The sequence below is a fragment of the Bufo gargarizans genome, chromosome 1 (genome assembly GCF_014858855.1).
Source record: "Bufo gargarizans isolate SCDJY-AF-19 chromosome 1, ASM1485885v1, whole genome shotgun sequence".
In the NCBI taxonomy this organism is placed as follows: Eukaryota; Metazoa; Chordata; class Amphibia; order Anura; family Bufonidae; genus Bufo; species Bufo gargarizans.
Genome location: NC_058080.1, coordinates 404,398,166 through 404,425,557, shown reverse-complemented (window position 1 = coordinate 404,425,557; position 27,392 = coordinate 404,398,166). Strand labels below are relative to the sequence as shown.

General features: G+C 41.7%; 1 protein-coding gene across 2 annotated transcripts in view; it reads left to right on the top strand.

The window, feature by feature from the left end:
- Nucleotides 1-26,188, top strand: part of TMOD1 (tropomodulin 1) — a 149,011-nt gene extending 122,823 nt beyond the window's left edge. The window contains exons 8-11 of one of the 2 annotated variants that reach the window (XM_044271325.1): nt 5,845-5,988; nt 9,746-9,890; nt 19,289-19,353; nt 25,610-26,188. In XM_044271325.1, coding sequence (XP_044127260.1) covers nt 5,845-5,988; nt 9,746-9,890; nt 19,289-19,353 — 354 coding nt within the window. In that variant the 3' untranslated portion in view covers nt 25,610-26,188. The remainder of the gene's footprint in view (nt 1-5,844; nt 5,989-9,745; nt 9,891-19,288; nt 19,354-25,609) is intronic. The other variant, XM_044271317.1, reaches the window with a different exon arrangement.
- The last annotated feature ends 1,204 nt before the right edge of the window (nt 26,189-27,392 follow it).

The following is a 27,392-nucleotide window of genomic DNA, read 5'->3' as shown; positions in this document are numbered from 1 at the left end:
TCTTCAGTCTACCTGCAACGGCCCTAGAGTGTTCATTATTCTTCTTTTCAGATACCACTCCGAACCTGTGAATGGTTGCATAGTTTCCAACACCTCTGCATTACTTAGGGCTACTCTTATGAATGGTTCCCATCTTCTAAAGAAAGCATTGACCCACTTCCCTTTGAATTGTTCTGCCTCTGTTCTTTCAAGCAGAAAGCACGCCTTGGTATGTAGAAAAACTTCCTCCATTGAGGGCGTTCTAGGCTGGAGCCATTCCCTGAATAGGCACCTCTTAGCTGCTAACAATAATAAGTGCACCAGCGGGGTCACCTTTTGTCTCTTGGGAGCCACCTGGAATATCAAAAGTTCCGGAATAAATGGGATTTCCACTTTCAGGTGGTTTTTAATTTGGAGGGTGACCTTCTTCCAAAACGTTTCCGTTTCCGGACAGGCCCATATACCATGGTATAGATCTGTACCGATTTCGTGGCATTTTGGACATTTTACTATTCTGTCCGTTTGAGACGCCCGAGGGGCAAAATGAAAACCATAAATAGCTCTGTGCATCATCCTAAAGTATGTCTCTCTCCATCCCTCGTTTGGTGTCACCTTTCTAATTGTCTCCCATCCCCTCAGGATAATTTGTTGTATATCTATTGATGGGAATTCCTTTCTCCATTTTGAGAATAGGCTCTCAGCTATTTGCCTCTGCTTCATATCCCTCAGGCCTCCATATAGCTCTGAGAGTGACTTCTTCCTAAGTCCCTGACCCATTAGTGAATCAAAGTCTTTCAACCCCATTTCCCTGGTTAAGTTCATTACTCTCTTAGTTAAGAAATCTTTGATTTGTGAAAATGCTAACGGGTGCTGGTTACTTAGTGCAGGGAATCTCATAATGAGTTCTTCATACTTGAGGTATCTTCCTGGCTGTGTATCCCAGAGATCTCTTACCTTACCAATCCCCAACTTCCTCCATTTATGAAAGTGCTTAGCTTCATTCCCTGCTGGAAATTCTGGGTGACCCCAAATGCTCATGTGTTTGGACAGATTAAAAGGCAGTGAAAACAGCTTTCGGATTGCCTTCCAACCTGCCACAGTATCTTTTATCAAGAGACTACCCTTCACCTCCGGGGGCATGGCTCCAAATTTAGTATGCAACAGGGCTGTCAGTGACCAGAGATTTTTTTTTTCCGTTCAGCCTCTGGGCTGAAAGAAAAAATCGAACGGCACAGATTTCTTCATTCGCATCGATCAATGTGATTGAAAAAATCTCTGCCCAAAAAAAAAAAAAAAAGGAGGGGAAAGGCGTCTGCCAGGACATAGGAGCTCCGCCCAACATCCATACCCACTCAGCTCGTATGCCCTGGCAAACCAGATTTCTCCATTCACATCAATCGATGTGGATGAATAAATCATTGCCGGGAATTATTATAATTTTTTTTTAATATACAAAGTGTTTGCCAAAGCATAGGAACGCCGCCTCCTCCTCAGCTCGTATGCCTTGGCAAACGTATCTTTTACTGCATAGTAGAAATCTCGTCTTGCAGCGCCGCATACACCGACTTGCGTGTAATCTGACAGCAGCGCAATGCTTCTGTCAGAATGCACATCAGTGCAGCAGCTAGTCGATCGGTTGGTCCACCTGAAAGGTAAAAAAAAAAAAGAAAAAACCAGGCCGCAACGCAATAATTTTATTAACTTTGGAACAGAACATATAAACTAACTTTTTGAACTAAACATTAACCTTTTTGCTTACTGGTGTTTTTTTTTTCTTTTTTTTTTTTACCTTTATAGAACAAACCTCTCCTTCCCCATGGGTCAATGTGCAAAGCGCAAATCGACCAAAGATGTGGCGAAGTGCGTTATGCACTTTGTCCCAGGTGAAAGGAGACGTTTGCAGCAGCTGTGAGTGAATGGGCCCTAATAGCCCTGTGTGCCTGTCCTGGTGAGATGTGATCCCTATGCTAGGTGTACCTGTGTGTGGTACTTCCGGAAACACTCCCCTAAGCATAGGGCAGCGTGGTCAGGACAGTCAGGACAGAAATAGCGGCTGTCACGCCTTATTCCACTCCTGCTACAGACACGACATCTTTTTCGGGGTGACGGTTGGGTCGAGGTACCAGCAACGACATTGGGGAAATGTCGCTCGTGTAGACGGCTAACTACACTGGTGGATGGGGCCACGGAACCTCCTGGGTACAGGAGGTTCTCGATGATCTCTTCCTGAAATTTGAGGAAGGATCCAGTTCTCCCAGCCTTACTGTAGAGAACTAAACTATTATACAGAGCCAATTGAATTAAATATACAGACACCTTCTTATACCAGCGTCTGGTTCTGCGGGAAACTAAATACGGAGACAACATCTGGTCATTGAAGTCCACCCCTCCCATGTGAAGGTTATAGTCGTGGACTGAGAGGGGCTTTTCAATGACACGGGTTGCTCGCTCAATTTGTATTGTCGTGTCTGCGTGAATGGAGGAGAGCATGTAAACGTCACGCTTGTCTCTCCATTTCACCGCGAGCAGTTCTTCGTTGCACAAGGCAGCACTCTGCCCCCTTGCAAGACGGGTGCTAACGAGCCGTTGGGGGAAGCCCGCACGACTAGTTCGCGCGGTGCCACAGGCGCCAATCCGTTCTAGAGGGCCACACTTGTGTAGAAATTAATAAGGGTGACACCAAGTCCCAGACTGTCTTCCCACTGCTCCCCAGGTAGTCAGGGCAACCGACCGGCTCCAGGGTCTGATCTTTTCCCTCATAGACACGAAATTTGTGAGTATAGCCTGTGGCCCTTTCACAGAGCTTATACAATTTGACCCCATACCGGGCGCGCTTGCTTGGGATGTATTGTTTGAAGCCAAGGCGCCTGGTAAAATGTATTAGGGACTCGTCTACGCAGATGTTTTGCTCTGGGGTATACAAATCTGCAAATTTCTGGTTGAAATGGTCTATGAGGGGCCGAATTTTGTGGAGCCGGTCAAAAGCTGGGTGGCCTCTGGGACGGGAGGTGGTGTTGTCGCTGAAGTGCAGGAAACGCAGGATGGTCTCAAATCGTGTCCTGGACATAGCAGCAGAGAACATGGGCATGTGATGAATTGGGTTCGTGGACCAATATGACCGCAATTCATGCTTTTTAGTTAGACCCATGTTGATGAGAAGGCCCAAAAAAAAAATTAATTTCGGAAACTTGGACTGGTTTCCACCGGAAAGGCTGGGCATAAAAGCTTCCCGGGTTGGCGGTTATAAATTGTGTGGCATACCGATTTGTTTCTGCCACAACTAAGTCTAAGAGCTCCGCAGTCAAGAACAGCTAAAAAAATCCCAGGGCCGAACCTATCTGAGCTGTCTCAACCCGAACTCCAGACTGGGCGGTGAAAGGGGGAACTACAGGTGCGGCTGAAGTTGGGGACTGCCAATCAGGGTTTGCCATCACCTCAGGGATTCTAGGGGCTCTACGGGCACGTCTTTGCGGTGGCTGCGACGGGGTAACTACTGCACGTGCCACCGTACCAGCTTCAACTGCCCTTCTGGTGCTCGCTACTTCACCATGTTCTACGGCAGTGCTGGTACTAGGTCCAGGAAGGGCTGCGCTGCTGGTGTATGCCTCACCACGTAATCCGACAGCACCAGCCCCACTCTGCTGCTCTTGAAGCGGATCCTGCGCAACCTGCAGTCTAGCGACACAGGGCCGGGTACGCCTGGTGCTATCAGGGACCTCAGCCTCCTCGTCCGAACTTTGGGTCAGAGAGCCACTGCTTTCTACAGGTTCATATTGACCCGCTAGATTCATCAGATGAGGGTTCCCATTCCTCATCCGACTGGGTCAGAAGCCTGTAGGCCTCTTCAGAAGAATACCCCCTGTTTGACATTTGGGCAACTAAATTTAGGGGTATTCCCTGAGACTACCCAAGAAAAAAAGCAAGCCTGTCTTACAAATGGGAGGCTAACGAAGTACCGGAGGCCGCTGCGGTTAATAAAAAATATCAAAACTGATTTTTTTATCGCCGCAGTGCGTGTAAAGTGAATGTGCAGTGATCAAAAAAAATAATTTTTTGTCACTGCGGTGGGGCGGGCGTGGGTGAACGCACGTGTGGGCGACCGATCAGGCCTGATCGGGCAAACACTGTGTTTTGGGTGGAGGGCGAACTAAAGTGACACTAATACAATTATAGATCTGACCGTGATCAATTTTGATCACTTCCAGATACTATAAAAGTACAAATGCTTATTAGCAATGCGCTAATCAGCGAATAAGGGACTGCGGTGCGGTGGGCTGGGCGCTAACTGATCCCTAAACTACCTAACCAAGGGGCCTAAACTATCCTAAAACCTAACAGTCAATACCAGTGGGAAAAAAAAGTGACAGTTTGCACTGATCACTTTTTTCCTTTCACTAGTGATTGACAGGGGCGATCAAAGGGTTAATTGGGGTGCAGGGGGGTGATCTGGGGCTAGTATGTGGTGTTTGGTGTACTCACTGTGAAGCCTGCTCCTCTGCTGGATCCAACCGACGAAAAGGACCAGCAGATGAGCAGGGCAGCCATATAACAGATCATATTTACTAATATGATCTGCTATGTGGCTTCTGATTGGATTTTTTAAAAATCAGCAACCTGCCAGCCGCGATCATTGGCTGGCAGGTTGCTGATGAAATGCTCCTTTAACTTTTGCCGGCCCGCGATGCGCATGCGCGGGCCGTCTGTGACCGAAATCTTGCGTCTCGCGAGATGACGCACGGATGCGTCCAGGAGGAGTAAATCAACCACCTTCCGGACGCATCCGTGCGTTAGGCGGTCGGGAGGTGGTTAAAGGCATGTGGTCCTAAAATTTGGATCAGCTGAAAAACAGCCTGTTTCAGTTTAATCGTTATTTTCAATTAATTGAATGCTCCAAAAATGTTTTGTCTCACTCTCATTTTTTCTTGTTGCATGTTGAAGCTCTACTTGGAACCTTGTTAAGATCCAACAATGTAAAATATGATTTTTTGCCATCTTTCAAGTGGTCTTAAACTTTTGATCAGGACTGTACAAGGTGATTCAGAAAGAATGGTGCGAAATTATAGCCTCAGCATTCATAACTCATAAAACATAAATTTATTCACATGAAAAAAAAAAACTTTCTATCCAAGTTTTATATATACAAATGTTCGATGTGGGCTCCGTTGGTGACACAGCAGATGTCCTAGTTGGTAGTCCAGTTCTGTGCAGATGCGTGGTATTATATCCTCAGATATGGACTCCACTTTTTCAGTAATGCATTGTCTCAAGTCATTCAGATCCTGTGGCTAGGGGGAGGGGGGAGATACCAAATATATTCTTGATGTAGCACTACAGAAAGAAGTCGCAGGGTGTTAGATCTGGTGATCGCTAGGATATACCCCTATTGTCTGATAGGTGTAGGTCCCACCTATCTCGCAAACAGAGCCGTCAAAGTTCTGAAGGGCGCACCGCGCATGTGCCGCTGCACTCCATTCATTACTATAGGGCCGCCGAAAATAGCCCAGCGCTGGTTGGGCTATTTCCATCAGCCCCTTACAAATAAACAGGAGCGGTGGCTTTTCTATGGGGACTCTGAAATCATTAGATAGGCTTGGTGGTGGCCAGACCCAGCACCGCCAGCCACCACTTTGCTGGCCTCGTGTTAGGTTTTGTTTTAGAGATAAGTGTGGGTCCCAGCGATATGCCCCCATTGTCTGAGATGGGAATACCCCTTTAATATTACAATGTAAATCTGCATTTTATGTATGTTATTAGAAGATATTACTTTATTTGTATTCACAAGTTCAACCTGGAATTACAGTGTCTGTTTAACTGGAGGCCGCAGTGAGTGCTGTATATTGATCCAGGGCTTTTTCTCTGTTGCAGGCTTTTGCAGATATGCTAAAAGTCAATACTACACTAAAGAGCTTAAATGTGGAGTCTAATTTCATCAGTGGAACAGGAATATTAGCTCTTGTCGAATCTCTCCAGCAAAACACATCATTGGTTGAACTGAAGATAGACAATCAGGTAATGACAGAATTCTTCATATCAGTGTTAGGTGATCACTGGCCAATATCAGTAAAAAAAAACTGGAAAAAAAAACGGATCTGCGGTGTGCTCTCCGCATCTTTTGCGGCCCTATTAAAATGAATGGGTCCGCACCTGTTTGGCAAAATTGCGGAATGGATGTGGACCTAGAACTACGGACGTGTTAATGGACTCTAAAGCAGGTGAAAAGTCAGAAATAATGTTGATGTTCCTTCAAATGTGCCACAGATAATTACTCGTTTCTACTTTCGTCACTAGATAGTCTCCAAACTCCCTTTCAGCCCCTTCTAGAAATATAGAATACGGAGCAGGATAGTGAAGTACAGCGAGAAACAGAGTGTGAGAAAAGGTTACTCACAATTTTTCAGGGTAAAATTGCATGAATATTTCAGCCATTAATTGCCTGAGCCAGGCTTCTTATTATGCATATGGCAGGTAAGATAACCTACTAGAGAACCTGGGTCCTGGACGACTACAGGCCTAACGCAGAAGCGCATTTAGCACAATTCCTAAATCTTTTGGGTTGTAATGGACAGTACATACATTCAAGTCCCCACCCCCGTAAAATGTGATACAAGTGTGGCAAATTTGTAGATCACTAGTGGATTTCTGTGATGTCATAGGAGATATACAGGTGTAGGATTATCCTGAACTCTGACATGTAAACTCCTTACTAGACTGAAGTTTGGAGGTGATAGTGTTTTTAATATTAGTTATCTGTTTACTGAAGAAATATTCTGTTAGTTTTAGCAAATGTTGAACTCCCACATACAGTCTTCTATGCGTATCTTCAACTGAGACACACAATGGCCAGCCAAATCTCTCACCCCAGATAACCTGTTACATTGTCCATGACTCACAATATACAATTTAATGGACACACACAAGTAAATCGAGTAAATAACTAATCAGTTAAATATCCATGACTGTAACATTCTGTATTGCTAATAGGACCTATTGTATAATATGTTATGCATGGTGTGCTCAGCAACGATGTTCTCTTTTTATGAAGAAATTGTAAGTTCCTGATGTACGGTACTTAAAGTTAATCTAGACTTATTTCAACTAAATTTCAATCTTTAGCTATTTGGTCTCGGTGAAAAATAAATATTAGTGGGGGGCAGAGTTTCGCAGCCGAGTTGTATGCAGGCAGCACACTGAGCTCCGCTGCAGGCCAGCCCTAATCGGGCAAATTATAAGCTTTTAAATCCCCTAAACATGGGCAAATCCTCACGGGACAGATTTAAAGACCCTCTGAGACCCTCTAAACCAAGCGTTCTCAAGGGGAAATAGTGCTTCATAAGGAGAACACCAGCAACCCCGGCGCATGAATTAAGCAAGATGGCGCCGACAAGGCAGAGAAGCTTACACGTGCCTCAGACTGAAGATTCGGAGGCTGAAGGGGGAAGTGAAGTGGAAGAGGCAACAGCAGAAGGAGATGATCAGAAGATATCTAAAGCTTTCCTTAAAGAGCTGATGACACATTCTCTCGAACCACTGGTACGTGAACTTAAATATATCAAACCGGATCTAAGGCACATGCATTCTGGATTGGAAACAATAGAGACTACGCAAACATCCTTAGTAGACTTCAACAATGACGGGCTGCCAATCCCCTATTATAAGACATTTTGGTCTATACTATTACCCCATCTGCTGGAAGTATGTAATACGGCACTGAAAGGCTTACCACTCCGACCCCAAATGCTATCAGCTCATATAACTATAATACCAAAGGATGGAAAGGACTATATCATTGTTGAAGGACGATTTTAAACTTTTCGCCAAACTTTTTGCCAACAGATTGAAACCTTTCCTCCCATCCATAATTTCCCCCGAACAAGTAGGGTTCATCCCAGGAAGGGAAGGTAAAATGAATACCACCCTTCTCCTTCACTTCACCCAATTTGTGAAAAAAAACAGCTACCCTCTTGGTCTTACTCAGCACTGATGCTGAGAAGGCCTTTGACCGGGTGGACTGGCTGTTTATGTCTAGAGCTCTTCACCTGTTTGGGATCCCACCATGCTTCATCAATGCTATTATGTCCATGTACTCCTCTCCTACAGCCCAGGTTTGGGTAAATAGTACATTACCTCCTCCCTTCAACATTGGTAATGGAACCACTCAGAGCTGTCCTCTGTCCCCCCTCCTGTTTGTCTTAACGTGTGAGATAGTTCTGCAGGCATTTAAGCAGGAGGAGAAGATACACACTGGGAAACACTCATCATCAACTGGCAGCCTTTGCTGACAACTGGCATCCTTTGCTGGGGGGCTATTTTGTTCATTACTAATCCTGAAGAAGCGTTCCCAGCAGTTATGTCTGTATTGGACTTCTTTGGCCAGTTATCAAACTTCAAAATAAACCCCTATAAATCCCAGGTTTTGAACATCTCCCTCCCTACATCAAGAGTCAATAAACTTCAACAATCAACCCCATTTATATGGGCAACCCACTCAATCTAGTTCCTAGGCGTCAATATAACCCGGGAAATATCCATCCTATACAAGGTCAACTACCAAGACCTCCCTAAACAGGTTGAGACTACCCTAAAATCATGGGACATACCCTACGTTTCATTACCTAGCATACAAGAACTCACATCCAGTCTGCATCGGGGGGGTCTCTCTCCTTTCCACCTCCAGCATCTCATCCACTATATTAAGTGTTTTGCCACTACTATATCTCCTAACCCGAAACACTTTGAAAAACTAGCAGCACATAAAAAAACCCACTAGTAAACAGATCTCGACTCTACTCCCTGCTTTCCCTAAGATTCAGTTGAATGAATTTTGGTTTATTCCAAAATGGGAAAGAGATTTAGGGATCAAATTATCAGATGACGAGAAAATAAAACTTCTGTCTTTGTCACCAAAAATTTCTAGATGTGTCAAATTGCGGGAAAACTACTACAAGGTGCTCACAAGATGGCACTATACGCCCTTCAAAATAACTGCTCTTTTGCCTAATAGTGACCCAACATGTTGGAGGTGCGGAGGTGAGAGAAGCTCTTACTTCCACATCTGGTGGCAGTGCCTGGGGATCAGAGATTTCTGGACACGGGTGTGTAGCCAGCTGTCTTTAATATGCAAACTCCACCTGCCAGTTTCCCCTAAGATTTGCCTCTTAGGGCTCATGACGGATATACAGGTCCCACAGGCGCAACAGCATTTAATTCAAACGTTACTAGGTGCAGCTTGGATATTGGTGACTGGTCAATGGAAAGAGAGGGAGCCCCCCGCATTGGCACGTTGGTTAAATAGAAGGGATCAGTTGTACCGTTTTGAACAGCTGGCCCACTGGGAACTCCATTCCCCAAACAAATTCAAGGCCATATGAAGCCCCTTGCTGAAATACAGAGGCCTTGACCCAGATGTTCAAAACACAGTATAACTAACAGATGTACTCAAGTATATCCCACACCTCTCACGCCAATCTCAATAATCTATTATTTCTGACAGGACTAACAACCCCCCCCCCCCCCCACATTCGTGAGTCCTCTTAGTTGAGATATCTTGTTAAAAGGACAATAGTATGTTCATATGTACATGTTCTGTATTTAATATGATATGAGGGGAAGCTTCCTCTCTCAGTGGTATGTCAATGAAAAGTCATGTTGACCAATTTCTGTACTTCTGCTTATGTCTTATAAAATAAACATTTGTTATAAAAATAAAAAATATATATCAATAATTTCCCACAAAGCACTAATTATCTATTCTGACTATTTTCTCTAGAGTCAACCACTTGGTAATAAAGTGGAAATGGAAATTGCAAGTATGTTAGAAAAAAATTCAACACTCCTCAAATTTGGTTATCACTTCACTCAACAAGGACCGAGATTGCGAGCATCTAATGCCATGATGAACAATAATGATCTAGGTAAGATGGAGATCTGTGTAGCCAGATGCAATACAGAGATTTACAAGATTATATATTTGGCACAATTTATGCATTTCGCATCTACAAATGTTTGTTATATTGTTTTTTTTTCTATAAAATATAGACCTATTGTTTCTTTAGAGGTACTGAAGCCAGGGGCGTAACTATAGGGGAAGCAGGGGAAGCGGCTGCTTTGGTGCCCTGACCCAGAAGGGGCCCATCCAGGAGGAGGAGGACTAAAAGATTTTGTCAGGGCCCCCTCAACAGTATTACACAATGGAATGATATACAGTGGCAGTATAGACAGTGTAGGAAATGGATGGAACAGCTGCTGACTCTGGTCTGAGAGAGCGATCTTTACTAGCCACAGGAATGGGGGCGGCATGAAAGGAAGGGGCTGTGAAAAAATTTCTGAGGGAGGGGGGCCCCATTCAAAAATTTGCTGTGGGGCCCAGTAATTTCTAGCTACGCCACTGACTGAAGCCACCCGCCATTTTAAGTATTGTTATGGTAGATCTATACAGTCAATCTATAGTTATTTATTACGCCATCCTTTCAGCTGATTTTATATATATATATATATATATATATATATATATATAAAATCTAAAGTTTTTCAAGGTAACAGCAATATATACAGGTCCTTCTAAAAAAATTAGCATATTGTGATAAAATTAATTATTTTCTGTAATGTACTGATAAACATTAGACTTTCATATATTTTAGATTCATTACACACCAACTGAAGTAGTTCAAGCCTTTTATTGTTTTAATATTGATGATTTTGGCATACAGCTCATGAAAACCCAAAATTCCTATCTAAAAAAATTAGCATATCACGAAAAGGTTCTCTAAACGAGCTATTAACCTAATCATCTGAATCAACTAATTAACTCTAAACACCTGCAAAATATTCCTGAGGCTTTTAAAAACTCCCAGCCTGGTTCATTACTCAAAACCGCAATCATGGGTAAGACTGCCGACCTGACTGCTGTCCAGAAGGCCATCATTGACACCCTCAAGCAAGAGGGTAAGACACAGAAAGAAATTTCTGAACGAATAGGCTGTTCCCAGAGTGCTGTATCAAGGCACCTCAGTGGGAAGTCTGTGGGAAGGAAAAAGTGAGGCAGAAAATGCTGCACAACGAGAAGAGGTGACCGGACCCTGAGGAAGATTGTGGAGAAGGACCGATTCCAGACCTTGGGGGACCTGCGGAAGCAGTGGACTGAGTCTGGAGTAGAAACATCCAGAGCCACCGTGTACAGGCGCGTGCAGGAAATGGGCTACAGGTGCTGCATTCCCCAGGTCAAGCCACTTTTGAACCAGAAACAGCGGCAGAAGCGCCTGACCTGGCCTACAGAGAAGCAGCACTGGACTGTTGCATGTCATTCGGAAATCAAGGTGCCAGAATCTGGAGGAAGACTGGGGAGAGGGAAATGCCAAAATGCCTGAAGTCCAGTGTCAAGTACCCACAGTCAGTGATGGTCTGGGGTGCCATGTCAGCTGCTGGTGTTGGTCCACTGTGTTTTATCAAGGGCAGGGTCAATGCAGCTAGCTATCAGGAGATTTTGGAGCACTTCATGCTTCCATCTGCTGAAAAGCTTTATGGAGATGAAGATTTCATTTTTCAGCACGACCTGGCACCTGCTCACAGTGCCAAAACCACTGGTAAATGGTTTACTGACCATGGTATTACTGTGCTCAATTGGCCTGCCAACTCTCCTGATGTGAACCCCATAGAGAATCTGTGGGATATTGGGAAGAGAAAGTTGAGAGACGCAAGACCCAACACTCTGGATGAGCTTAAGGCCGCTATCGAAGCATCCTGGGCCTCCATAACACCTCAGCAGTGCCACAGGCTGATTGCCTCCATGTCACGCCGCATTGAAGCAGTGATTTCTGCAAAAGGATTCCCGACCAAGTATTGAGTGCATAACTGAACATAATTATTTGAAGGTTGACTTTTTTTGTATTAAAAACACTTTTCTCTTATTGGTCGGATGAAATATGCTAATTTTTTTAGATAGGAAATTTGGGTTTTCATGAGCTGTATGCCAAAATCATCAATATTAAAACAATAAAAGGCTTGAACTACTTCAGTTGGTGTGTAATGAATCTAAAATATATATAAGTCTAATGTTTATCAGTACATTACAGAAAATAATGAACTTTATCACAATATGCTAATTTTTTTAGAAGGACCTGTAGATATATATATATATATATATATATATAGTAGTTAAAAGGGTATCATCATTTCAGCTGCCAACACATCGTCCTTCATGTGAATGGGGCTGCCTGGTTGGGAGTGTCTCTCTTCTGCAAAAACAACGGAAGAGGCCACAAAGCTGAATCAGGCCCATCCCCTTCTCTGCCCATGCCACTCCCACTTTTTTAAACCTGGCGTGAGCAGTGAAAAGTTGCAGATTGTGGCTCAAATAACCTTTTCTCCGCAATCTGCGCCAGAAATACGCCTAAACTAGGTGTATTTCTGGGATAATAAATGACCCCCTATGTGTATCCAGTGCAAATAGTATATACACATGTGGACAAAATTGTTGGTACCCTTCCATTAAAAAAAGTAAAACCCACAATAGTCACTGAAATAACTTGAAACTGACAAAAGTAATAATAAATAAAAATGTACTAATTAGACATTGCTTTTAAATTGTGGTTGAACAGAATAATGAAAACTAATGAAACTGGCCTTTACACAAGTGATGGTACCCTTAACTTAATATTTTGCTGCACAACCTTTTGAGGCAATCACTGCAATCAAGCGAGTTCTGTAACTCTCAATAAAACTTCTGCACCTGCTTCCTCGTGAGCAAACTTTTCCAGCTGTCTCAGGTTTGAAGGGTGTCTTCTCCAGACTGCATGTTTCAGCTTCGTCCACAGATATTCAATAAGATTTAGATCAGGGCTCATAGACGGCTACTTCAGAATAGTCTGATGCTTTGTTCTTAGCCATTTTTGGATATTTTTAGCTGTGTGTTGTGGGTCATTATCTTGTTGGAGGACCCATGACCTGCCACTGAGACCAAGCTTTCTGATTCTAGGCAGCACATTTCCCTCCTGAATGCCTTAGTAGTCTTGAGACTTCATTGTACCCTGCACAGATTCAAGTCACCCTGTGTCAGATGCAGCAAAGCAGGCCCAAAACATAACTCAGCCTCCTCCATGTTTCACAGTAGGTACAATGTTCGTTTCATTGTATGCTTCATCTTTTGCATCTGTGGACATAGAGCTGATTTGGCCTTGCAGAAATCTACAGTTTTAACACTTTTTTAATGTCCCACCCTACTTATAACAAAAAACTTTACTGACAACTTGGCCTCTGTCTTGAATGGCAAGATTATATGGAACGCCCATAAGGCCTTTATTGGGGTGCTTTCATTAAATTAGGCTACCACTTTAAGCAAGAATGTTCACGCCAGATTGACTCATTGTTGCTCACCATTTATTCCCTGAAGGGCATCAATAAGAAAAACGAGGTCACAGGCTCAATAGCTTCCCATCTGTGACAACAATTACACCAATGCCTATATGGGCCCTCCAATGAATATTATAAAATATTTCGAGAGTTGCTTGTCCCCCACGTATGTAATATGTTTCAGATAGCGGCTTCTTCTGGTTCCTTCCGAGGAAATAACCAGGATGCTCCGATTGTCACCTTACCCAAACCTGGCAAACCCCCTGACATTCCTCAAAACTTCTGACCTATATCTCTGTTAAATACAGATCTCAAGATCTATGCAAAGCTTCTAGTTAAACGATTATTGCCTTTTCTTCCTGGCCTGATTGGCGGGGATCAGGTGGGGTTTAAACGTGGGCATCAGACACCAGATTACACAAGGAGGGTTCTTGACATTATACATCGTTTAGACCAGTGATGGCGAACCTTTTAAAGGCCGAGTGCCCAAACTGCAACCCAAAACCCACTTATTTATTGCAAAGTGCCAACAAAGCAATTTAACCTGAATACTTCAGTCCAATATAGTATATCCTCTATGTACTTTATCATTTAGCTACAATAGCCTAGCTACATTCAATGCACTGCCTGTGCTGTTCATAGTGCGCCCTGCGCTAATGAATGCAGGAATAGTCTAAGGCATATTGTACACCATAGACTTTTTCCAGAGTGCGGGTGCCCACAGAGAGGGCTCTGAGTGCCGCCTCTGGCACCCGTGCCATAGGTTCGCCATCACTGGTTTAGACCATTCTTGTGTTATCTGTTATACTGTCTTTAGGTGAAAAGGCTGTAAGAGGAAAAACTTTTCCTATGCCTTTACCACATTACATAAGTTTGGTATCTCTGGTTACTTCTTTTAAACCATTACAGCACTGTATTTCCGACTTTCAGCTAAGATGAAATTGAACGGTCTTTTTTATCACTAACTGCACCTGCCAAGGCAGCCCCAGCTCCCTTATCATTTCCATTCTATCCATGGAACCACTCAGTCCCTTACTTAGAAGGAATTCAGACATACATGGCGTCCCTATTGGAGACAGGACTCATACCATTTAACTCTATGCTGATGATATAATCCTCACCTTAACACACCCTGAGACATCTTTAGACAAGTGTGTGTCTATTATTACGGTAATTCATTTGGCAGACTATCGTACTATAAATTAAATACACAGAAATGTCAGATTTTGCCTATTCATTTGGATGGTCCCACCTTATATGCTCTATAAAATAGACATCCCTTTGATTGGAAATTAGATAAGATCAAATATTTAGGTATTTTCTTGATGCCCTCATATAAATCCCTTTATAGGTGTAATTATGAGCCCCTTCTCCACAACCTACAAGTGGAAGCTGAAAGATTAACCTAAGCTGAGGTCTCCTGGCTCAGTAGAGAAGTGGCCTTTAAAATGCTTTTGTTACCCAGACTTTTATACCTTTTTAGCACACTACCAATCACAGTTCCTGCTGTTCTTTCTGCAATACATATCCTTCTCACCAGGTTTACATGGGCGGGTCAGAAACCTAGATTGGCCTTTCATTTATTGTCTAAACCTAATTTTTTAGGTGGCCTTGGTGCTCCTGATATCAAGCTATATTACCTTGCTTCATAGATTTCCCATCTCTCTTCTTGGTGGTCCATGGACATAAAAAAACATTGGGTACATGTTAAGAATCATATGAGCACCCTCTTTTCACTGAAATCTTTACTACTGGCAACTAATGACATTTTGGGGCATTTCCCCTCCAAGCAAGCTTTTACCTCTGTCCTCTAGCCAATCTTTTTTATAAATATAAGACCACTAGCCTAAATTTGATTTCACTCTTTCTTCTTTGGAACTAATGTCAGGGGCAATTCCCAAATTTGGACCTTAAGGGATGTTTACAAAAAGGCATGCCACTGTCTCACAGTTGTACTCAACTACCTCACTGCATGAGTTTCACTATTTGCAACAATCCTACTCACTGGACTCCTAGATGTGTATAAATACCTTCAAATAAAACATCTTCTGCCTAAGCAAACCTCGGATTCAGTTCCTTTTAATTCTAAGATTTTTACCTTATTTGCAAATGGGTTCCAAGGTTTACAACTGCTCCTCCAACTTATACCACACCAAGTTACTTTGGGGATGTGGAGGGGGAGGTTCCCTTTCCCATATTTTGTGGCTCTGTCCTTTAATCTGGCCCTACAGGACCCAAGTACAAGATTTGTTATCTGCTCTTTCGAAGGCAAATGTGTCTTTGACCCCCCATATGGCTTTGTTATGTATGGACTTTAACCCTTTCACTACTGAGCCACTTTTCATCTTAAATCCCAGGCTGTTGTTTGCAAATCTGACATGCGTCACTTTATATGGTAATAACTTTGGAAAGCTTTTACTTATCCAAGCCATTCTGAGACTGTTTTCTCTTGACACATTGTACTTCATGATAGTGGTAAATTTGAGTCAATATATTTCATGTTTATTTATAAAATAATCCAAAATTTACCAAAAATTTAGAAAAATTCACAATTTTCTAAATTTGAATTTCTCTACTTTTAAGACAGATAGTAATACCTCATAAAATAGTTATCAATCAACATTCCCCATATGTCTGCTTTTTGTTGGCATCATTTTGTAAATGTCATTTTTTAGAAAGTGAGAAGGCTTCAAATTTTAGAAGCAATTTTTCACATACCGTATTTACCAAAATTTCCAAAACCATTTTTTTTAAGCACCAATTCAGTTATAAAGTGATTTTCTGGGGTTTACGTAATGGAAACCACCAATAAATGACCCAATTTTAGAAACTACACCCCTCAAATTATTCAAAACTGATGTTACAAACTTTGTTAACCCTTGAGGTGTTCCACAAGAATTAAAGAAAAATGGAGGTTAAATATCAAAATGTCACTTTTTTGGTAGATTTTTTATGTTAATCAAATTTTTTTTTGGTTAACAGCAAAATAAACCTCAATATGCATTACTCTGATTCTGCAGTTTACAGAAATACCCCATATGTGGCGGTAAACTGCTCTATTGGCATGTGCCAGTGGTCATAAGGAAAGCAGCGCCATATGGATTTTGGAGGCAGATTTTGCTAGAATGGTTTTTAGGCACCATTTTGTATTTGAAGATACCCTGATGTACCCCTACAGTGGAAACCCTCATAAAGTGACCTCATTTTGGAAACTACACCCCTTAAAGAATATATTAGGGGGGGTACTGAGAACTTTGACCCCCTAAGCATTTTACGGATTTTGGAAACACTTGACTGTAAAAATGAACAGTTTCATTTCTTCTAATAAAATGTTGCTTTAGCCTCAAATGTTTCATTTTCACAAGGGGTAACAGGAGAAAAAAGCATCCCATAATTTGTTACCCACTTTCTCCTGAATACGTCATATGTGGTGGAAAAACTGCTGTAGGGGCACAAGGCAGGATTCAGAACGGAAGGATTTTGGTGGATTGGTTTACGGGTGCCTTTGTTTTTCATTTTTTTTAGTGATTGTCTTATTTGGGGGCTCATTTTTTGCGGTATGAGGTGACGTTTTCATTGGTACCATTTTGGGGTACTTGAGACTTTTTGATCTCTTGGTGTTGTGAGGCAAGGTGACAAAAAAATGGCTGTTTTGGCATAGTTTTTAAAAAAAATCTTTTTTTTACAGCATTCACCTGAGGGGTCATCTCATGCAATATTTTTATAGAGCAGGTTGTTATGGATGTGGCGATACCCAATGTGTCTATTATTTTTCAGTTTTCTGAGTCTTGTCTTAGCTAGGGGCTCTTTTTTTGTGGGATGAGATGACGGTTTGATTGCTACCATTTTGGGGTACATAATATTTTAACATTTCTTGGTATTACACTTTTTTGTAAGGCAAGGTGTCCAGAAAATGGCTTTTTTGGCACAGTTTTTTTTTTTTTAAGGAGTTCACCTGACGGGGTGGATCATGTGATATTTTTATAGAGCCGGCGAATACGAACGCGGCAATACCTAATATGTCTACTTTTCCTTTTTCCCTATTTTTTTCCAAAATGTTTTTTTACTTTATTTTGGGAAAATTACACTTTTTTTTATTTTTTTACTTGAAACTTTAAAAAAAATTTAAGTTTTACAAAAAATTGCTTTTTTTTTCACTTTATTTTTTGTCCCACTCTGGGACTACAACTTTTGGGAGTCTGATCCCCTTTCCAATGCATTACAATACTTGTGTATTGTAATGCATTGGCTGTAAGTGTATTACCAGTGTAATACACTTACAGCTTCCTGCCTGTGAGATCCAGGATGCTGGGTCTCACAGGCTCACACGGATGGCAGCCACGATTCCTGAGGAAGGCATCGGGCTGCCATCCAAGCCATCGGGTCCCCGTCACAGCAGCGCGGGGACCCGATGGGTGCTCCCTCCCTGCAAGGACATTGCACATGCAGCGGTCAGCGCTGATCGCAACACATCTAGGATTAATGTGCCGGCATCTGTGTTTTCACCGATGCCGGCGCATACAGCAAGGGTCCGGCTATCAGTCACTGCCGGACCCCTGCAGCTGATTGGGCGGGTGCAGCTCCTGCACCTGCCCGATCAGCGCACCATAGTACTATGGCTTTGGTATTTAAGCCACAGCAGCCTGCCCCGTACATGTACAGCGTTGGTAGCGAACAGGTTAAAAAGTTTCCACCTCATATTCAAACTCTAGTCTTCAAAACCCTTATTATCTCCAAACTAATAATTACCTACCATTTGGAAAAGTTCCACTCTTCTCACTATATCCAAGGTTTTTGCATCCCTTAATGAAACCTTTTCATGTGAACGCACCTAGGCTATCGGTCAGTCAAGGTTGCCCTTGAATTGTTTATAATCTGTTTATGTTATGTTTTATTTAATTTGTTTTCTGTTTTTTGCACATCCCCGTTGCTGTGCTTTAATTTATACCCATACTGATGCATATTCTACACATTGTATATTCCAAACCATTTCATATGTCTGCTATATATTATTGTACCTCACAGCTCCTGCTGGGTATGTTGTACTGTGACTTGTTTATTTGTAAAAAGTTAAAACTCAATGTAAAGATTAAACCTAATAAGCCCCAGTTTTGTCTTATCTTTCCAAAGGACATTCTCCCAGAAGCTTTGTGGCTTGTCAATATGCATTTTGGCAAATTCCAGTTTACCTTTTTTATGATTTGCTTTCAACAGTGGTTTCCTCCTCGGTCTTCTTCCATTAAGCCCCCTTTAGCTTAGACAGCGACGGATGGTGTGATCCGACACTAATATACCTTGACTTTGGAGTTCACCTCTAATGTCTTTGGTAACCAAAAGATACCTGTGATGCTAATTACAGGACACAGATTAGTTTAACATGTCCCTATGGTCAAATAATTTGCAGTCTTTTTAGGGGCACCATCATTTTTGTCCAGGCTATTTTCATTGGTTTCTTTTTTAACTGTATTCTGTTGAACCACAATCCAAAAGCAATGTCTGATTTTCATTAACTTATTTTCAGTAAAGTTTTTATTTATTACTTTTGTCAGTTTCAAGTTATTTCAGTGATGATTGTGAGTTTTTCCTTTCTTAAACGGAAGGTTACCAACAATTTTGTCCATGTGTGTATGGGAGTGAACATAAATAATATGTGTTGTATGTGCCCCTTTAGTAAAAAAAATCTAAGATAACTTAGTACACAACAAATCAGACTGACAGCCAGCTAATGCAGGGTTTTTTCTGTAGATCTACTCTAAAAAGCTGCATGTACCTGAAAGTTTTTACTAGAATAAACATTACAGTCAGTTGGGATTAGTAAAAATAGGATTAGATATCTAGCTCTGCAGTCCCTGTGTCCCTATTAGAATAAAGAATCTGCTTTACCCTATAACATGGTATTTGTATATTTTTCATCATGTCTTTATGTGTAACAAATAGATCAGTGTGATGTGCTTCTTGTTTACAGCTCGTATACATAGATCTGATGGGCCGTGGCATAACTTTTCAGCTCTGGACCTGGAGGATGTATAAGTATAGATACAACCTCTATACATTTCTCTTGGCAAAATTGAATTCTCTGTGCCACAGGCAGTGCTCTAGTCTGCCACCCTCTGGCTTCTCGCATCATTACTGTTCTCTTGCTTTTTTCATTTCATGACAATGCTTGTTCTTCTACTTCGATCTTGATTCCTTTTTCTTTACTGTTTTTATTTTTCATTATTCTATGTTATTTGAATTTACATTGTACTGCTTAAACACTTAAATGATCACTTTCAACAAACTTGGCATACATAAATATTACAGATGAGTATCGGTTTGTACCATCAGATAAAATGGCTCTTTCTTCCTCTACCAGCTCATTCCTCTCCCCCTCCCCATAGACTTCTATTGGCAGCATGTAATCTGATCCTTAAGTGAACTGACAGGCCATCTCTTCCAGAGAATGTTAGTATAAGAGGGGCAAGAAGAGAGGGATTTTTCTCTGATAAGATGTATTACACAGTTTGTGATATTCACCTGTAATATTGATTTATGCAGAGTTTGTTAAAAGAACAGTGACAATTAATCACCTGTACTCCTAACAAACTTGGTTATAGAGCACAATACCTATACTCGGTAGACATAGAAGAAGAAATATATCTACTATTTCAAGTATAAATAATAAGGGGGTCACTTTTTTAGACCTGGCGTGAGCGGAGAAAAATTGCTAGAAATACTCCTAATATAGGCGTAGTTCTGGATAAGAAATGACCCCCTAAGTGTACAAAAATTTTGGGAAATGAATCTGATATATTTTATCTGCTTACCCCAAATATCAAGAAACTATGAACAATAAACAGGACAGAATTCCAAAAATCATAATCCTACTCTGATTGAAAATAGTTTATCAGATAGGTTACAGTTAATTGTCTTGGTTCCCTGTCCCTTACATGAACCTGCACTTTTGGGAACCATTAGGCCAAAAGATGCCGGAGTGAAAAAAAAAAGTTTTATAATAGATATGTAAGTTATTATCAAATACAATGTTATTGCTCTCAAAGCCCTAGAACGAAGATATCATTATAAGGGAGAAGGGTAACAATCTTAAAAATTCTTCCCTGCAAGTGCCTAAATTGCTGCACCAGTGCTGAAATATGCTGTTGTTGATGTGGACAGTTTACCCTATTTTCATGGCTCTTTGAAGAAATTTACTTTAGGGGTATGTTCACATAGAGGTGTTGCTGTGCAGATTGCATGCCTTAAATCCACATGGAAAGCTCTCCTAATCTGCCTCCCATAGACCATAATGGAAATCCATGCCATAGTTGAAACAGCACCAATTTGAAACCTGTGTTGTGGGGAAAAAATGTAATGTGTTTATTCTTGCCAAGTGTCTGTACACAGATAAGCTCCTTCTAATCACAGTATGTGCAGCTGAAATTCTGCAGTGGAAATCTGAGGGTCAGCCTTGGTTGTCTGCCATGGATTCAACGTCAGATCTGCTGTGTGAACATACCCAGAGGGATGGATATGCAGAGAAATTGCAGTTGGAGATTTGCATGTGGTAAATCCACAATGTATTACAGTACTAGCAAGTGGAGGAGATTATAGCAAATGTCCTCTACATGGTGCTGAAATAATCCACAGTGTAAATTGAATTGTAGGAGTTGAGACTACTCCATATACAACATAGTTAGTATAACATTGTCCAAAATATTAAAATATGTTATTTAACCTGCACTGTGAATGCCATAAAAATGAAATAAAAAATAAACTCCTAATGGTAGAACTGCCATACGGGCAGCACACAGTGTGGGACAGTAGAGTAGATGAGTAGTCTGGCAGTTGTGCCCACCTGGAGAGGGAACATTCTGGTGGGCCTGAACCGCCAGCATCACAGTACCTCCACCCCTAGTTACACTACCTCCTCTTTGGTCCAATATGTAAATAGCATTTTTGGAGAAGAGCTGGTGCTATTGGCAGGCTTTAAAAATTCCTAATCAGAACCAAATCCTTTTCAATCCACCAAATAGAAAGTATTTTTTTCCAAACATTCTTGACATCAAGCAGAGGCAGACTGGGAACTTAAAGTAGCCCTGGAAAAAAAAAAGCTAAAAGTGGCCCCATTTTCTATGTAGGCCCAAATTAACAGAAGCTGGGCAACACAAGTAGGTGGGGTCAACAATACCATAGTGCAAAATACAATCCCAGCAGAACCAAATAACAGTTTAGCACAATATACTGCCCCAAAAGCATCATTAGCTACCATCTTCTGTCCTCCTCCTCCAGTTGTCTATGGAGTAGGAGGCTTAGGAGGCGAGATGCGGGCCACAGCATTGAATTCAGGAGGGCATATGCAGTCGCTGGCCAGGTACATGATTCTCATAGCATTAATTACTGTTCAGAGCTCATTATGTACCCGATTAGCGGCAGAGAGGAGGACTTGGGTGGCTCCATTGGGCATCGGTGAACCAGGAAATTTCCTTGTAGGGTCGATGGCCAATCCGCCAGGGTTGATCTGTTTCAAGAGTTTAAAAGGAGGATGTTTCTGAAGGATAGCAAGACATGTTTCCTTGGAAGAAGTGCAGTGTTGACCTCTTCTTCTTGCTAGCAGTCACCTGGATCACAGAAGTTTTAGGGCCCATGCATGACCGTATGCCCCCTGAGAATACAGAGCAGAGCAGCATTGATCCTGTGCACGGGAGCACACAGCTTCATAGGTTACTATGACGCTGTGCACGCCGGGTCGCCTGTGGAACTACTGTTCTACACTTATAGAACTAGAGAAAGTCCTTGAGGGTAGAATCAGCAGCTGGTACCCCAGAGGACACTGAAACAGAAAATGGAATCGGCAGATGTTGTCCTTTTACAACGTAAAATGTAGAATTACTAGTAGAGTCACCTCATTGGTTATTTTAAGACAATTCAGCCCAGGAAAGTTCTGGTACTCGGTCTTCATGATGAGAAGAAATAAAATGGCATAGCTAATTCTTCACTGTAATATCGTCAGTCCATGCACATGGCATCTCCCTATACCTGTTGGGCACCACTCGGGTTCTTAGGCAGTCCATGCCCAATGGCATCTCTCTACTCATTCCCACCTGGCATGGGCACTGGAGGCAGCAGCCTCTCTCTTCCAGCTTGCAGTTCTTTCTGTTCGTAGATGGCGCACACTCTCTGGCACTTAAAGAGCCAGCCTGTGGCTACCCTTCCCAGGGTAATATAAGGCACTTTTTCATGTGGGAGCGTACCTGACAAAAAAGGTTCCCCAGCTTTCTAGTCTTTGTGAAGGTGTTTGTTGCCATCTGATCTTCCATCCCTGACCTTTGCCTGTTGCCTGCAGCAGAGACCAGACCCTTGTATAGTGGTGAAAAAGTGAAGACCAGGGGGAGCACATAGATAACACCCTTGGGATTGCAATGCACGGGCACTGACCGTGGGGCAGCCGCAAGCGGATCGCAGACCCATTGACTTGAATAGGGTCCGCGATCCGTCCGATACACAAAAAGTTCTATATTTTTTTTGCGGTGCGGAGGCACAGACAGAAACACCACGGAAGCACACCGTAGTGCTTCCGTGGGGTTCCGATCCGTGCTTCCGTTCAGTCAGCATCTCTGTGATTACTGAATGCACACGGCTGGTGACCTGTGTATTGCGGAAACGCTGTGTGAATGAGCCCTAACAATCAGCACTTGGTTAACATGCTCTACCTGCCCATTAGATTAAGGATGATATGCAGGCTGTAGAGATTCAGCAGTCTACAGAGAGACGTCCTGAACCTGGACATAAATTGAACTTCCCAACTGAAGATGATGTGCTGGGGCAAACTCTGCAGATGGAAAATGAGACTTAGAGCAGAGTTTCTCAACTCCGGTCATCGGGACCCACCTACCGGTCAGGATTTGAGAATATCCCACAGAATGAATATCTGTGGTAAGTCCTGATGCATGGACACTAATTATAGCACCTGTTCAATACTAAGGAATTCCTGAAAACATGACTGGTAGGTGGGCCCCGAAGACCGGAGTTGAGAAACCCTGAGTTAGAGGAACAAAATGAGCCATTTTGAAGAAACAATTATAACTACCCAGATTAAGATACAACCAATGGATTGAGGAAGTTCATGATAAAATCCATAGCAGTATCTTGCCACGAGAAGTCTGCATCAGGCAAAGGGAGGAGAAGGTTTTTGCAGAGTGGACTTGTTTTGGATGCATGTGGCCAGAAGGCAATATAATAAAGGACATCCCAGGATAGTGTAGGCCACCAATAGTATTGGAAATTAAAGGGGTTTTCCAGGCTCATGACATTGATGACCTATCCTCAGAATAAGTCATTAATATCCGATGAGGTTCACTCCCCGTGTTGTTGTTTTGCTGAATGGCAATATTTTCCAATGTTATTGACTTAGGGCCACTAAGTAGGTATTAGCACTGGCATTTGGTTGCACGGACCATTGAGTATTGCTGGTTTTCATCATCATAGACACGTGCAGCAAGATATATACATATGCATTAATATGTCTATTCATTAATTGATGACAGTATGCTTAATGTATGTGTTGTTGATATCAAATAGCCTCATTGTTATTTTATATATTAGACCCTGCGCGGTCTGCTTGTAACATTTATGTTCGTATAATGTCACCTCTCCCTTTTGAAATTGGTGATTTCAATAAAATTCAGAGTAAACATAATATCCGATGAGGTTCCCATACTCTGCTCTCTCACCAATCAGCTGTTTTCTGCAGCCTCTAGCGCTGGAACTAGAACTTAAATGAAGAAGTAAGCCATTCAAAGTGGAGTGGAGTGGAAAACTCCTTAAAGTTCAGCTTTTGCAGACTCCTAGTTTTGTCTCCTGTTGGCTGGGGGAACAAATATATTTCTTGAAGAAATGTCTTTAACCATGACAGGCCAGCATTGCTCCAGCTCCTCCTGAAGATGCATCCACCTCCATTAAGAATTCCCTGATGATGTTTTGGTAGAACAAAATGGAGACAGAAGAGAAGGCTTGCTTTAAGGTTTAAAATGCAGCTTCTGATTCAGGAGTCCAATCCTTGGCATTCATCCTTCAGTACGGCAAGAAAATCAGGATGTGATCAAGATATACCACCATGCAACCATAGATCAGATCAAGGAAGTTGTTGAAATCCTGGAACACCGCTGGGGAATTACTGAAATAAAAGGGCATGACAAGATATTCGTAATGGCCATCATGGGTATTAAAGTCTGTATTCCATTTGTCATCCTCATGAATGCAGATCAGCCATCACATTAAGTCAGGTTATATGTACCTCAGCAATCTCTCTTGGTGAAGACCTTGATGTGCAGGAACTGCAGCTTGAGGAGGCAGAGCTGGAACAGAGACAATCATGGAGTTCAGACATGCGGAGATGCTGTTCATGTACTGTAGGAATTGGTCCTGGTGATTTTGCAGAGTAGTCAGCTCCCTAAACAGATCCTGTAACCCCAACGAGTGGATACCAGTAGGTTACATGGTCTGAGCTAATTGTAAGGCAACAGGTGTGGACCACAGGTACATTTTTTTAGATTATTTTTTTTTTTTCGTATTGTGTGGATCAGATTTATTAAAATCTCATCCACTTTGCTGTTACTGTAAACACTCCAGATTTGCCACATACAAATAAGCAGCATATCTCCACATGCGAACATACTGTTAAGGTATGTTTTTCTAAAATACTGTCATACATACAGTAGTTCTAATAATGTAGCACTTGTCAGATGACAGGTAAAGAGAATTTTAATATAGTGAAACTATACAGATTACTTCAGTAGAGCTTAAAAACACCTCATTACTTTATGTAAAACTGAATATTTTAAAAAAAGATTCCCACATAAAGTCTCAAATGTGTTTTAGTAATGAGCTACTAACGTTTTGTAGAAATGTGGGGAAAGCGTACTTTATCATTAAGAATATGGGGAAACAGATATATGTCTAAATATCTTTGTGCATAATTTCCATATTTTCTGTCCATCAAAGGCTGTAGATAGGCATATTAATTTTGTATCTATCCTTTTTTCTGGTTAGATTTTTTGGTAATCATGTACGGTAATTGTTGTGCAATCATGATATTTTTATTGCTAAAATAAACATTAAAAAAGGAGGGAGGAAGAAAAAAAAGGGGAAGGGAAAAAAGGCTGTAATAGTCAAAATGCATGCACCTAAAATAAAGGAGGAGCCACGGTGATTGGTCATTGAATGCTACATGATATATACATCAAAATAGAAAATAAACTTGACTGTAGCTGCCAGAACACTTGCATAAATAATATGTTTTCCTTAACAGTGAGGAAGAGAAGGCTGGCCGACCTGGATGGCCCAATTTTACCAAAATGCCGAAGCGGGGTGTAAAGAGAAGGTGAAGACAGCACCAAACAGCAGGAGCCTTTCCATGAGAGTTTGTACCAGGGTGCAGAATCCTTATAACCAGAGTGAAAGCCCATGAACTCTGTTTTATACCTCAGTACTCTACTGTGTTAGACATTATGCACCCAAACAGTGCAATATGATGTCATCAATGTGCAGAAATACAGAAAAACATATAGTTTGGTGATTCTTAATTGCAGACCAACCTGATATTGATACTTATTTTCCTGTTGGTGTTTCTTGCACTTTGGTCATCCTCGTATCTACAGCACAATACAGAGCATTGCACATGATTTACCAGGGAATAACTTCCACCAATCATACATCTCAAAAAAGCACATTGTGCCTCGCCAGCAGAAAAGCACTGATAATAGTTTGTTTTAACCTAATCACATTACAGCAAGTCACATTCTTTGGATTGAGAATCCACATTATTTCAGATTGTCAGTTGTAAAAGTAGAATTTCTTTACACAGCGTTATATCTTTTCATAATAATATCACCCAATACAAACTCCTTTTTCCACATTCCACATCTTTTACGAGCCCAAATTAAAACTTGATAATACTGCATATAATTATGTAGTTTTGCATGGCATAAAGTTCCACAAATCCGTATATACATACACACACTCATCTGTAAAATCATTAGCATGATCATTACTACTATTGGACTACCGCCATTAGTCCAATAGACTTTGAATGGAAAAGTAGTGCACATGTTTGACCACCCTTCATTTAAACTCACATTGAGGGGGGACTGGGAGCCCCAAGTGGTCAGACATGTATCACCTATTCTGTGGATAAGGGGTAAATATCATTTGTGGGTAAATCCCTCTACTCTGTACTGTAGTATAAGAGAGGCCTCATAAAGTCTGAACCTTTAAGAGAATTTGTATCATAGTAGTCTTCTCTACTTGGACCCCTTTATTAGCAAGAATAGACATCACTGCAAAGACCAGGTTCCTATCTGGAGGACTCAACATGATAACGTGTTGGTGCCTACAGTTCCCCTACGAATAACAGCTAGATATTTCAGCCGCTGATATAATACCTAGGCTGCCATGTATCAATAATCTAAAAAGGCAGCAGCAAGCTTAACAGGAGCACTGGGAAGAGCAATAAAGGGCTGTCCCATTACAACAACTTATCCTCTTTCCCCAGGGAATAGAGGATTAGGGTCTGACTGCAGGGGCTCCCACCAATCACTAGAATGAGGCATGCATGCTTACTGCCACTACAATCAACTCTATAGGAATGTTGGAGATAGCTTGTACTTATCTTCAGCAGCCCCATAGAGGGGCAATGTTACATAGGGGAACACGGGCTCCCATTTTAGTGATCGGCAGAAGCCCAAGCAGTCGGACCTCGACCCATCAGGATAGGAGATAAGTCGTTGTAATCAGACTACACCTTTAATGTCTACACAGCAGTGCCAGGCAATATGCTGTTTCCATATATATTATTCTTGGGTACAATTTGTTGAGGTTTTTCATTATGTGCCTTTAATTTTACTGTTCTGTTGTTTACTGAACTAAATCAGATTTTCAAATAATGCTATATTTAATAAGTTTTACATCCAAAAATGATGAATATCATTGCTGAGCAATGCCTTACGACTGCTGTGTATTCTTTTCTGCCATACATTTATTGTTGTGAACCTCTGTTTGCATAGTGTTCTAATTCAATGTCTGTTTTTATATAT